This window comes from Amphiura filiformis, chromosome 11, assembly GCF_039555335.1.
Source record: "Amphiura filiformis chromosome 11, Afil_fr2py, whole genome shotgun sequence".
Lineage (NCBI taxonomy): Eukaryota > Metazoa > Echinodermata > Ophiuroidea > Amphilepidida > Amphiuridae > Amphiura > Amphiura filiformis.
The window spans coordinates 58,913,759-58,928,018 of NC_092638.1; the positions used below are offsets into that span (position 1 = coordinate 58,913,759).

A 14,260-nucleotide genomic window follows, 5' to 3' on the forward strand; every position below is an offset into this window, starting at 1 on the left:
CATACCGTATTGTAAATTGTAAAATTATTTCGTCGTCAATTTGCTTTCGGGTGCATTTCAGACACCGAACGGACACAGTCAATCAGTCATAACCATGTAGACATGTTAAACTAAATTTTCTTGCACTTACAGATGTACCTGTATGGAAGGTAACTCCAGAAACGCCAGGCACCGTCTTTCAGAATGCGACCAATGACTTGCTTGTTAATCTTAACGTGAAGATCAACCAGGGAGGTCTTGGTCACGGAATTGAAGGTACTGGACTGTGGAAAGTCGGTATGTGGGCCAGCGCCAATGATGATGGCTCTGGAGAACGAATGGGCTTTAAAGAACAGGCAAGAAAGCATATATTAATCACCGATTACTAATCAGTCATTTATGCAAATCATGCCGAATTAAGTTGCGCATAATATTACAAACATTAGAAATACAACCATCTGAAAATTCCACACACTGATTGCTCTTTTAACTTTTAACTTCCATAACATCTGTACTTATGATCGATGCCCAGCGGAATAGGGCGGAAGTTACCACGTTTGACAAAGTGGTTTAAGCAGAATATAGCTTGATTTTAATTATTAAAGTATGCGATAAAATTCAATCTACACAAAAACATATTTCAAAAGTAGCTACAATTAAAGACCAACTAGAATACATTTGATGACGAATTACCAAAATGTTGCATTCTTTTTACAGGTTCTGAGTAATACAATAAGGAGGCCACCGTTGTTTGGAGGATTTGAGGCCATCTTTCCAGACATTGAATATGCCCTTGATGGTACCAATGCAACCTGCACACAGATGACCTATCTTTGTGTGGAATTCGGCAAGGGAGATGCCCCTGTTCCACTCTACCCACAACTGCCTTTTACTGTAGAAGGTGTTGAGTCTGCGACTGACAAATCGTCAAATCCACATCATTTAATTGGATGTTCGCCATTTGCAAATTGCAAAGGTATACTGTGAGCTTTAGTTAGTGATAGGCTAAGTCTAGGTTTTTGAGTAAATCAAAATATCAAGTGTAAATCGTTAATATCGTTCAAGTCTTAGACCTTTGTTTAAATCAATATGTTCAACATTTTGTTTTAGTTCGGCTTATTAACTTAGACCTAATTTATTGTCTAACTTTGTGCATTTCTAATGACAGTTGGTCACGTGATGTCGATACTGTCAGTACAGTCATTTGCAAAATCAAATGCAAACACATAATTAATTTCCAAAATCTGTAATAAACTTATGCCCATTGGATGCCTTCAAGTTCTTGGTTTTGATTTCTCGATTGTTAAAAAATGAATTTTGTTGAACATCAGATTTCCACTACTACCGCGATAATTTGGCATGACACCTCACAAAACAAACGAAAATTAACAATCGGACTATAAAGACAATTTCTTAAAGTGTCGGTAGGATATAAGACACTCCTGATGGTACCAATATAACCAGCTGCGCTCAGCATCTATGTGTAGCATTCGGCACGGGAGATGCCCCTGTTTTATCCTATCCTCCCCTACCATTCGAAGTAGAGGGTGTCGAGTCGAAGACTGATAGCTTCTAAACCCAGATCACGTAATTGCGTGCCCATCATTTCCAGATTATTATGATAGAATAATTTTGTGTAAATATTATGGTTGTTCGAACATTATGTGTCAAAATCCATTTGTTGGCGATTCTCTCAAAATTCTGATTCTGAATTTGGATTTTTTTTTACGTCAGTTCGATTCCACATAATTTATATTTTTCTCTTTATGGTGTTACTTACATTTGAATAAATGTGAAAATGAAAATTCAAATTGATGACGTATAGCCCAAATACGACCATAGACTACAAGTCAAGCCATATCTATTGTATTTTTTTTTCAGTTGGTGGTATTAACATTTTTGTATTTTTAATTTTCGAGTTTAAAATAAACGTATATTATAATCATACATTTTGCTGTTTGTCATTACCATGATTACAGCTAGAACGGCAGCTGGTAAGGGCCTCTTACCATGTAGTTACAGGGGAACCCCAATACTCCATGGCGACGGTCTGAGAATAGACGAATGTACAACATGTTCTTGTAATAACTCAACTGTGAAATGTGACATCAAGAGTTGCCATCCTACGTTCTGTGACGAACCCATCACGGATCCTGATGAATGCTGCGATTTCTGTCCATACTGTAAGTATAATTCGGACATATCTGTCCATACAGTAAGTATATTCGGACATGTAGTGCATGTGCGAGTCATGACTGTTGCCGCCTCTGCCCACACAAGTATAGATTGAGAACTAGAATAAAGAATAAAATGTGATTTCTAGCACCTGCTTAATAACTTTAAAAATTCACCATGTTTATGCGCTCCTGTAGAGCTGAAAGGGATTAAGCTCTATTTTGATTGGTTACTCGTACGAGTATATCATGTAATTAACCAATCAGTGGTACTGTAAGCAAGCTCAAATTAACCGGTTTCTAACAAACTGTAAATTTATTTTGGTTGAACTTGTTTTCAGGTGCATTTCAGAAACCGAACGGACCCTGGGGCCATGGCCAGTCCTATAAACAGTTAATCATGACAGTTAATCATAACCATGTAGACATGTTAAACTACTTAGTACATTTTCTTGCACTTATAGATGTACCTGTATGGCAGGTAACTCCAGAAACACCAGGCACCATCTTTGAGAATACGGCCAATGACTTGGTTGTTACTCTTAACGTGAAGATAAACGAAAGAGGTCAGGGAGTTGAAGGCACGGGACTATGGAAAGTCGGTATGTGGGTCAGCGCCAATGACGATGGCTCTGGAGAACGTGTGGGCTATAAAGAACAGGCAAGTAAATCACCGATTACTAATCAGAAATTTATGGAAATCATTAGAAACACAGCCATCTCAAAATTCCACACACTGATTGCTCCTTTAATTTTAACTTTTAACTTCCATAACGTCTGTACTTATGATCGATGCCCAGCGTAATAATGGTGCATGTATTGATTTTAATTATTTAAGTATGCGATAAAATTCAATCTACACAAAAACATATTTCAAAAGTAGCTACAATAAAAGACAAATACATTTGATGACGAATTACCAAAATGTTGCATTCTTTTTACAGGTTCTGAGTACAGCAATAAGGAGGCCACCGTTTTTTGGAGGATTTGAGGCCACCTTTCCAGACATCGAGTATGCCCTTGATGGTACCAATGCAACATGCACACAGATGACATACCTTTGTATGGAATTCGGCAAGGGAGATGCCCCTGTTCTACTCCACCCACAACTGCCTTTCGATGTAGAAGGTGTCGAGTCTGAGTTTGATGACTCACTAAATCCACATCATTTAATTGGATGTTCACCATTTGCAAATTGCAAAGGTATACTGTGAGATTTAGTTAGTGATAGGCTAAGTCTAGGTTTTTAAGTACATCAAGTATCCTTTGTTTAAATCAATATGCTCAACATTTTGTTTAGTTCGGCTAATTAACTTAGACCTAATTTATTGTGTAACTTTGTGCATTTCTGATGACAGTCACGTGATGTCGATACTGTCGGTACAGCCATTTGCCAAATCAAAAGCAAACACATAAATCATTTCCAAAATCTATAATAAACTTATACCCATTGGGTACCTTCAAGTTCTTGGTTTTGATTTCTTGATTGTTAAACAATGAATTTTGTTGAACATCAGATTTCCACTACCATGATTACGAGCCACGGCGCCCTGCGAACCGTGTTTTAACCTATCCTCACCTACCATTCGAAGTAGGCCTAGAGGGTGTCGAGTCTAAAGCGAGCTTCAGACTCCGTATTGTACGTACAATATTGTATGTACAATACTTTTCGTGACGTCAAAAAGTATTACACGTGCAATAAATATACGTGCCACGACTAGTTGAATCAGATTAAATAACGCGCTATAACCCTGACGGTTCATTGTTTGCTAAATCCAAGCGAGGACACCAGAAAATCTATGCAAGATAAATTTCTACTGCTGCTGATGAAAAATCCTAGAGTGCGTTTTGAGGTTTTTTCTGCACTTTACCAGTAGGCCTAATAAATTCATAAAAAAATAAAAATCAAATAAAGATTTAGGGCGAATGCTTTTACTCACTGCTCATCTGATCCACTTTCCCAGGAAACTAAATACCGATGCTACTTAGTTTTCCCTGACTTTCCAGACATAATTATGAGTAAACATCAAATTTAATGTTTACAAAACAATCAAATATATATACATTCGTTTGCATTTTGTACATAAATATTAATATTAATAATGTACAAACATTAAAAAAGGGGGGCCTAAGAGTATGTCTATCTTTAATCATATACTAATTCCGCCATGCCCAAACATATATGAAATCGTGTAATGGCACCCAAATTCCAATAAAAATAAAAACAAATTTGTTATCAAATACACTAGGCCTATACATTGTATTACAGGAATTTAATAGATGGTGCATTTTAATAAATAAATAGATGTTACACGGGTAATGGACGATAAATATTTGGCAATACCGGATTTACCACAGAGCCAGTGGACAAAGAAATTAATTACAATTAAAACAAATTAAATGAGAAAATGAAAGCAAGGACATTTGGTGTTCAAAGTATTGTTTTAGAATGCGAAGGAGTCCTAAATGTTATCCTGGCCCAGGACACTGATTAATGTAAATTCGACCCATAGTTATTTTATCTACTTTTGCCAGCATTCAACCTGTTCAATGTGATTTGTGCCTATTTTTAATACAATTCCGAAATCTGACGTATCAATGTTGTATCGTCCACAAACTATGATCCGAGACTATTTCATTTGACACGGTTGTATGGATTTCAAAAGATCGGTCCTATAATAGATATCGATTAGAGAATTACAGCAAGAGGCTTTGAGGATGCCGTAATCCTCTTGACAATCAACCAATCAGAGAGACATATTTCAGAATTATGTTCGTATAGTTGAAACTCTTTCAACTCTGAAATATATATTTCAAGTAATCTCGTTTCACATTAACACGTTTATGGATGTATTGGGATGATCATAAGTAGGTCAATAACATACACCATCATAACATGCCTCAACGATATCAACATGTAAAAAGCTGTTGCAAATTCATAACACAACGTGTTATAATGTATAATGTTATATGCCAAAACTTTAAAAAACAATAAAAATATCAGTATCAATCAAATCAAAACCAGAATAAATACACAGGCCTACAAATAATACTTAAGAAACTGACTAAATCAATATATGACTAAATGTCAGTATAAATGAATCGCTAAATCAATTAATCAATCAGTAATCAATCAATCAATCAATCAATAAATAAATCAATAAATAAACAAATAAATAAATAAACAAATAGGCCTAAATAAATAAATCTATAAATAAATAAATAAGAACTGAATGTGCCATTTATATTATTATTACAATGTTAATATTATTAATATGATATCGTTACATGTAGTATTAATAGGCCTTTTAATATTAAGTACAGTTGAATACAAAAAGACATAAAAAGATGTTCATCATTCCGTGCACGAACACTCACTAAATTTACCACTCTTAGAAATTTGGCAACTACGTATCAATTAAGCAACCAATGATTGTAGCACAATATATATTTTCCCGGTACATACTATTTATTGCACGTGTAATACTTTTTGACGTCACGAAAAGTATTGTACATACAATTGTACGTACAATACGGAGTCTGAAGCGCGCTTAAGACTGATAGCTCACCAAACCCAGATCACTTATTTGCGTGCCCATCATTTCCAGATTATTATGATATAATAAGTTTGTGTAAAGATTATGGTTGTTCGAATATTTTGTGTCAAAATCCATTTGTTGGCGATTTTCGGGCACTTTCAAGTTCCCCAATTCTGAATTCTGATTCTGAATTTGGATTTCTTACGTCAGTTCGATTCCACATATTATATTTTTGTGTTCTCTTTAATATGGTGTTACTTAAATTTGAATAAATGTGAAAATGACAATTCAAATTATATAGCCCTATACGACGCTAGACTACGAGTCAATCCATAGCTATTGTATTTTTTTTCAGTTGGTGGTATTAACAGTTGTGTCTTTTAATTTTCGTGTTTAAAATAAACGTATTTTATAATCATACATTTTGCTGTTTGTCATTACAGCTAGAACGGCAGCTGGTAAGGGCCCCGGTAAGGGCCTCTTACCATGTAGTTACAGGGGAACCCCAATACTCCATGGCGACGATCTGAGAATAGACGAATGTACGACATGTTATTGTGATAACTCAACTGTGAAATGTGACATCAAGAGTTGCCAACCTACGTTCTGTGACGAACCCATCACGGATCCTGATGAATGCTGCGATTTCTGTCCATACTGTAAGTATAATTCGGACATGTCTGTCCATACAGTAAGTATATTCGGACATGTCGTGCATGTGCGAGTCATGACTGTTGCCGCCTCTGCCCACACAAGTATAGATTGAGAACTAGAATAAAGAATAAAATGTGATTTCTAGCACCATCCCAGCAAACACAAAACGTTTTCGACATCATTCGCAAAAGGTTAGAAAAGGTTGCCAGAAAACGTTTAAATGTCGGGTTATATAAAGGACATACAAAAGGTATAAAATGTTTTCATGAAATTCAAAAACATTTGTTGACAACCTACTGCAAATATTCTAACATAATGTTATTGAAGTGTTGACAATATATTTGGCGAAATATGTTTGCCAAAAAATATTCTACAATAACATTTTGAAAACATTTTAAAAATATTTGTTTTCATGCAAAACGTTTTAAAACGTTTCCATGACCTTTATATAACCCGACATTTTATGTTATTAAAACGTTTTTATCTAAACCAAAACCCAAACTATAACATGTACAAAACGTTTTCAAAACATTTTTGTGTTTGCTGGGATGTTTATGCGCTCCGGTATAGCTGAAAGGGATTAAGCTCTATTTTGATTGGTTACTCGTACGAGTATATCATGTAATTAACCAATCAGTGGTTCTGTAAGCAAGCTCAAATTAACCACTTTCTAACAAATTGTAAATTTATTTTGGTTGAACTTGTTTTCGGGTGCATTTCAGAAACCGAACGGACCCTGGGGCCATGGCCAGTCCTATAAACAGTTAATCATGACAGTAGTCATAACTATGTAGACATGTTAAACTATATTTTCTTGCACTTATAGATGTACCTGTATGGCAGGTAACTCCAGAAACACCAGGCACCATCTTTGAGAATACGGCCAATGACTTGGTTGTTAATCTTAACGTGAAGATAAACAATAGAGGTCAGGGAGTTGAAGGCACGGGACTATGGAAAGTCGGTATGTGGGTCAGCGCCAATGACGATGGCTCTGAAGAACGTGTGGGCTATAAAGAACAGGCAAGTAAATCACCGATTACTAATCAGAAATTTATGGAAATCATGGAAATATTACAAACATTAGAAACACAGCAGATCACAGCCATCTCAAAATTCCACACACTGATTACTCCTTTAATTTTAACTTTTAACTTCCATAACGTCTGTACTTATGATCGATGCCCAGCGTAATCATGGTAATTGATTTTAATTATTAAAGTATGCGATAAAATTCAATCTACACAAAACATATTTCAAAAGTAGCTACAATAAAAGACAAACTTGAAATACATTAAATGATGAATTACCAAAATGTTGCATTCTTTTTACAGGTTCTGAGTACAGCAGTAAGGAGGCCACCGCTTTTTGGAGGATTTGAGGCCACCTTTCCAGCCATCGAATATGCCCTTGATGGTACCAATGCAACCTGCACACAGATGACATACCTTTGTATGGAATTCGGCAAGGGAGATGCCCCTGTTCCACTCTACCCACAACTGCCTTTCGATGTAGAAGGTGTTGAGTCTGAGTATGATAACTCACCAAATCCACATCATTTAATTGGATGTTCACCATTTGCAAATTGCAAAGGTATGCTGTGAGCTTTAGTTAGTGATATGCTAAGCCTAGGTTTTTAAGTACATCAAGTATCAAGTGTAAATCGTTAACATCTTTTAAATCTTAGACCTTTGTTTCAATCAATATGTTTAACATTTTGTTTTAGTTCGGCTTATTAACTTAGGCACGTGATGTCGATACTGTCGGTACAGCCATTTGCCAAATCAAATGCAAACACATAATTCATTTCCAAAACCTATAATACATATAACTTATATACACACTGGGTTTCTTCAAGTTCTAGGTTTTAATTCCTTGATTGTTAGAAAATGAATTTTGAAATGATTTAGAAACATCAGTTGTGTACTACGAGCCACGCCCTGCGAACCGTGATAAAGTTTGGTATGACATATTACAAAATGTAACAAAAAGTGACACTAGGATCCAAAACATTCTCATCTATTAGTACACACTTCTTTAACCCCAATACATTTGTACATTCATTGAATGACCTTTGAAACTTCGGGTACAAAAACTCATGCTCTGCAACATGAGGTACATTTTGCACTATGATTGTTTAATTGAGGTTATTGGACTATGCCCTTGGGATGAGGCCATTGTGGTCCGTAGTGACATCTATCATTGATGTATGCAATGTACGGTGCTATTAGTAACTTTGACTGACTATATTTAATTATATTGATGCCTTTAATCTGATTACCTTCGTTATATTCAGTGAATTGCCCAGTGTGTGCAGAGGATCTTCCAGCAGGTTGGGAGACAGACTACTGTAATTCTGACTATGGTAAGTTAACTAAAAAAAGGTAAATTACTAGCCGTGCATAAATATTGTATAATTGCACGGGCGCGCACTCCGCGTAGTACTCACAGTGCTTTCGGACACATTCATTTTTCTTGCGGGTGGATGCATTTATATTTGCTTGCATTTTCCAACATATTAATTAGCTGATAAGTGACAATTTTGTTATAAAGATAGCGGGATTTTTTCTCGTGTATGAAATAGGCTAATAAAATGCGTATCCCTTGTTGCTCGAGAAATTGAACAAAATAATGCACTTGTACTGAGATGTTGATGCGTCTAATGTACTCCCCCCCCTTCGGGGCTCGTGCATTAGACGCATCAACATCTCAGTACGCGTGCATTATTTTGTACAATTTCACTCCCAACAAGTGATATGCATTTATTAACCTATAATTAGTTTTCTTCCTGTAGTGTACATCACCAAGGTTCGTAGAGATGGTCGGCTCCGACTCCTTCATTCCCTAAACGCAGCTACTGGTGAGGTTGCTGTAAGCGGCAGACGTTATGTGCAACCAGAATGGGATCCAAGATGTACCTGTGACATCATTACTGCAGGTAATGTTAACTTGAACCAAAATCTGTACCACATGTTTGAGCACATTAAAGCCTAAAATAGACGTACTATGAATACCCGCTAATGATCAAATGTGATTACACTAGAGGTCATGAAAATGTCAAAAGTGAACTAAAACAGGGGCGGAAGCGCGTACGCTTCTCGCCCAAAAAAGACAAAGTTCACGGATCAGGTGTACAGGTTGTATCAAAATAATTGGCACACATCAGTTTCCAGTGATCATGGTGATTGTGGACATGACTGCCACGTCAAAATGCGACATGGCATGCATCGGATTCGAATAATTTGTTGATTAATGTCATATTCAGTCATATACAAAAAGATTTATGGTCTGGTCATTTTATCATTTTAAAGGAAGGTGACCTGATATATTTAGAAAATCAAATTCTTTAAAACTTACGTATAACATAAAATGTCATCCCTTTCAAGCACTCATGTAGACTATGACATAGTCGAATTTTATTTAAAATATGTTATTATTAGTCATGATGAACCCATTTCGTTGAACTCAAAATTATACAGATGTTTATTAAAATTAAAGTATTCAATAGTAAAATGGTCATAAAGAGTTAAAAATATCAGACGATTAGTGATAATAAAAGTAATTGAATGCAACATTATCTTGCATAATTATAACGGCTCACTTTAATACTGAACAATTCTGATTTTGGAATCTACCAGTTTATTGATAGCGAACCCCGAAAATTCGACTATGAACTTTGAATTGTAAGCAGAACTTTACCCCTGGACTTTGCTCTCTAAAACACACTGTCAAGCATACTTGTTTATCAGTCCATTAACCACAAGTAGCCTACTAAGCATGGACGCGCTAGATGTTTGATGAGAGATTAACTTTCGCGTCAACACAGAAGCGCCGCAAATACCACAGACAGTTGTTTACGGTGTAGGTAATGGTAATGGCGCGGGCCCAGACGATTTGAACCATAGCGAGGTATGGGCGACCAATCACAAGGCAGATCCATTTAAAGATGCATATTACATCATGGCCAATTTTAGTTAGGCCAGAAATTGGCCTAACTCTCCATAGAGTCCCGCAAGGCAATGTCAGTAGTCCACTTGGGAAGCTAACAAACAGAGGGAGTAGGGTGACTGATCAGATGTGAAAATCTATCAATTGTGCACACATTAATTAAATCAGAGTTTTAAGCTTAAATACAATATCCAGAGTATGCACAATGGGCAAGTGGACTACGGGGTAGTCTAGCACTCATGCGAAAAAGAACATGCAAGCAGTGTTTTTGGAAAATGTGACTAATTCCTAATGGAATTACCGACATTTATATAGCATGATATTGGTAGTCTACAGTATTTTTATTAATGATAATCATCATGATCATGTAATATATTGATTCAAGTGAAAGACCCTATTTTTCTCTGTACCATATTGAAATTAGAAGTTCAAACTCGGTGTATTTTCGAAGATATCATAAAAAACTGTTTAATTAATCTCAAATGTGGTATACCACAGTTGAGACTAATTTGACAGTTTTTTGATGATTTCTTCGGTAATATACCGATTTGGAACGCCTAATCTCACTATGTTAATGAGAAAAATATGAGCTTTCACATGATACCAAAATCTGCATTTTGATGGGGTAAAGTGAGGGATGAGGTTGTCAATCAGGTAACCTTTAACACTAGGATCCACAACATGCTCATCTATCAGGGGAACAGTTTTTACCCCAATACATTTATACATTCATTGAATGACCTTTGAAGATTTGGGTACAAAAACTCATACTCTGCAACTTGAGGTCAAATTTTGCACTGTGATTATGTAATTGAGGTTATTGGACTATGCCATGGGATGAGGCTATTGCGGTCCATAGTGTAAGGGGATCCAATATTGCATTTGGAAGAACCATGCTTTTCAATAATTATCAAAACTACTGGGTACCATTCTTTTTGATACAGCTTGTATAATAATTTGTTCTAATTTCCCCGCAAAAGGAGCCAGTCGTTTCATCCTTAAAACAAATATCACCATAATATTCAGTTTATGCCATGCAGATCATGAGATAAGGCCTCGTGGACTATGGGCAAGTGGACTAAACGGAGAAGTCTACAATCAGTAAAGCCTGTTAATAGTTATAATCATGCGATGGCCACAATCCAATACTAAACACGATTCAAAAAGGTTCATACAGGCTGTACAGTCTCATTGCAAGATCAAATGGGTTAAATAGTCCTTGTCATGTGGGGCAGGATTAGAAAAAGAGCTAAAAAGGCATACAAACGAGGATATAAGATATTAGGAAATATTTCCTAGCCCCTTAACCACATTATTCAAGACACATGGTATGTAAGGGATAAACTGTGCATTGTGAGAATGATGTGGGTGGAAGCGGAATTAATTATAAGTTCACGCCGTGAACAAAAACACAATAACAATTATAATGTCTACCAATACAGGCGAAATTTCATTGTAATAAAAAAAACAATTTAATGATGCTTTTTTTTCAGGTGCTCGTGTCGTAGTGATTGGTGACAGCAGGAACCAGCGCACAGTAAACATCAACGGTAAAGATCGGGAATTCATCTTCCTAGGTGGCGCCAGCTATGTAGTCAACACGCCACGCAATCGGGACTCCCTACACGGAGCTCGTCCCAACTGCGAGATTCCGGGTGCACTACACCAAATCCTTCCGCATTTGGTGTAACCCTTCATAGTTCCGGTAAAAAATAGCACCTATGCGAAATATATCGGCGTCCCGAGGGAACCAAATTTGAGTGACTCTTGGTTGTTTTTATAAAAAAGATAGAATAGGAGCTCAACATTACATATCTGTTCAGAAAATTTTCTGAATCGAATGTGCATGGGTAATAGGCCCTCGGAACAATATCATGGCCGGAACTGGTAAGGAGGCGAGCGTGTCGGCTGAAATTCGGGATGGCGCTGTTCAGGAGTTCGTATCTCTCAAGTTTGTCTTAACTTGTCCCGAAAATTAAATTTAAATAAAAGTTTAATCTTTATTTAAGACATTGGTTTGATCAAAATATTAAAAATGTTGTTACATGGGGTAGAAAAACAAACTTACTTTCTTGTATTTTCCCGTGTATTTCAATGGGACGATTATTTAGTGGTGTGTGCCCTTCGAAGACTCATTTTAAATGCTATGGACATGAATAATACCTGATTTTAAGTGCCAAAAGTTGAGATTTTTGACTGTAACTGATGTCTTTGCAAAGAAAAAAAAAGTCTGTTTTTCTATTTCCGTCTACAAATACGCGATTTCATTCTTAAACGCACGAGAAATTAGCGTCAAAACGCAAGTTCCCGTCGAATTGACAATTTAAGACCGTGCTTGAAATTGAGCTATTTTGGTCCCAATATCATAGAAGTGGTCACTTTTGGTTATCTCGGTGCTGAAAAAATGAAACATCTTTGGAATTATGTTGATGCAAAATGTAATTATAAGATCAAAACTCAATTATAACCGTTTTGAAAATAATCACTGAACCTTTAATTGGGTCTCAATAGACATTTAAAGTCAAAGCATACAATATTATGGCCTAATGATGTCAAAATAACGGCATTTTTATCTCATGACCAAATGTTCAATTCCCAAGAGAGAAATTTATCAATTAATTCTAATGATGGGGTTTCTTAATTTTAGATCTTGCAAAAATAATACACGCAACTTGGAAATTTAACATTTTAGAGTGTCAAATTACCGTTCTATCTACCCATAACACACCCCCCCAAACTTAAGGCATATGCCTATTGACACGTCCTTAATCTAAGAGTGGGGGGGTGAAATGATCACATGTCGCTTTTCGGTCATGTTAAATTTGTGATTGTACATATATTTTTGTAAACAAAGTCACTTTCCTGATGTTAATGGGATTATAAATACAGTTTAACATGGTCAAAATGTTGCTCTGGCCCTTGAATGCTGAAAATTGCGAAAAGTATCATATTTTCACTCAGTCCGAGCTTGTTTGGAGCCCTGTTTTATAACTTTGGAGTGACTAGCGATAAAAAGCAATTACACTTTTTAGGATGTTGACCACTGATTCAAAAAAAATAAAAGAATATCTTATAAAAATATGTTTTCTTATAAAGTTGGTGCACTACACCAAATCCTTCCGCATTTTGGTGTAACCCTTCATAGTTGGTGAAAAAAATAGCACCTATGCGAAATTTCGGCGTCCCGAGGGAACCAAATTTAACTCTTGGTTGTTTTGATATGTTAAAAAAGATAGAATAGGAGCTCAACATTACATATCTGTTCAGAAAATTTTCTGAATCGAATGTGCATGGGTAATAGGCCCTCGGAACAATATCATGGCCGGAACTGGTAAGGAGGCGAGGGTGTCGGCTGAAATTCGGGATGGCGCTGTTCAGGAGTTCGTATCTCTCAAGTTTGTCTTAACTTGTCCCGAAAAATTAAATTTAAATAAAAGTTTAATCTTTATTTAAGACATTGGTTTGAACAAAATATTAAAAATGTTGTTACATGGGGTAGAAAAACAAACTTACTTTCTTGTATTTTCCCGTGTATTTCAATGGGACGATTATTTAGTGGTGTGTGCCCTTCGAAGACTCATTTTAAATGCTATGGACATGAATAATACCTGATTTTAAGTGCCAAAAAGTTGAGATTTTTGACTGTAACTGATGTCTTTGCAAAGAAAAAAAGTCTGTTTTTCTATTTCCGTCTACAAATACGCGATTTCATTCTTAAACGCACGAGAAATTAGCGTCAAAACGCAAGTTCCCGTCGAATTGACAATTTAAGACCGTGCTTGAAATTGAGCTATTTTGGTCCCAATATCATAGAAGTGGTCACTTTTGGTTATCTCGGTGCTGAAAAAATGAAACATCTTTGGAATTATGTTGATGCAAAATGTAATTATAAGATCAAAACTCAATTATAACCGTTTTGAAAATAATCACTGAACCTTTAATTGGGTCTCAATAGACATTTAAAGT

At 36.0% G+C, this 14,260-nt stretch overlaps 1 protein-coding gene across 6 annotated transcripts in view; it reads left to right on the forward strand.

Moving 5' to 3' along the window:
* Positions 1 to 14,260, forward strand: part of LOC140165082 (uncharacterized) — a 56,303-nt gene that overhangs the window by 23,002 nt on the left and 19,041 nt on the right. For 3 of the 6 annotated variants that reach the window (XR_011860625.1, XM_072188505.1, XM_072188508.1), the window contains 11 exons: positions 133 to 335; positions 697 to 955; positions 1,959 to 2,162; positions 2,618 to 2,814; positions 3,098 to 3,356; positions 6,136 to 6,351; positions 7,173 to 7,369; positions 7,681 to 7,939; positions 8,643 to 8,711; positions 9,141 to 9,284; positions 11,788 to 11,943. Coding sequence is in view for 5 of the 6 variants with exons in the window: in XM_072188505.1 (XP_072044606.1) it covers positions 133 to 335; positions 697 to 955; positions 1,959 to 2,162; positions 2,618 to 2,814; positions 3,098 to 3,356; positions 6,136 to 6,351; positions 7,173 to 7,369; positions 7,681 to 7,939; positions 8,643 to 8,711; positions 9,141 to 9,284; positions 11,788 to 11,943 (2,163 nt within the window). In the remaining variant the exon portion in view is untranslated. The remainder of the gene's footprint in view (positions 1 to 132; positions 336 to 696; positions 956 to 1,958; positions 2,163 to 2,617; positions 2,815 to 3,097; positions 3,357 to 6,135; positions 6,352 to 7,172; positions 7,370 to 7,680; positions 7,940 to 8,642; positions 8,712 to 9,140; positions 9,285 to 11,787; positions 11,944 to 14,260) is intronic. The other 3 variants (XM_072188509.1, XM_072188507.1, XM_072188506.1) reach the window with 3 other exon arrangements.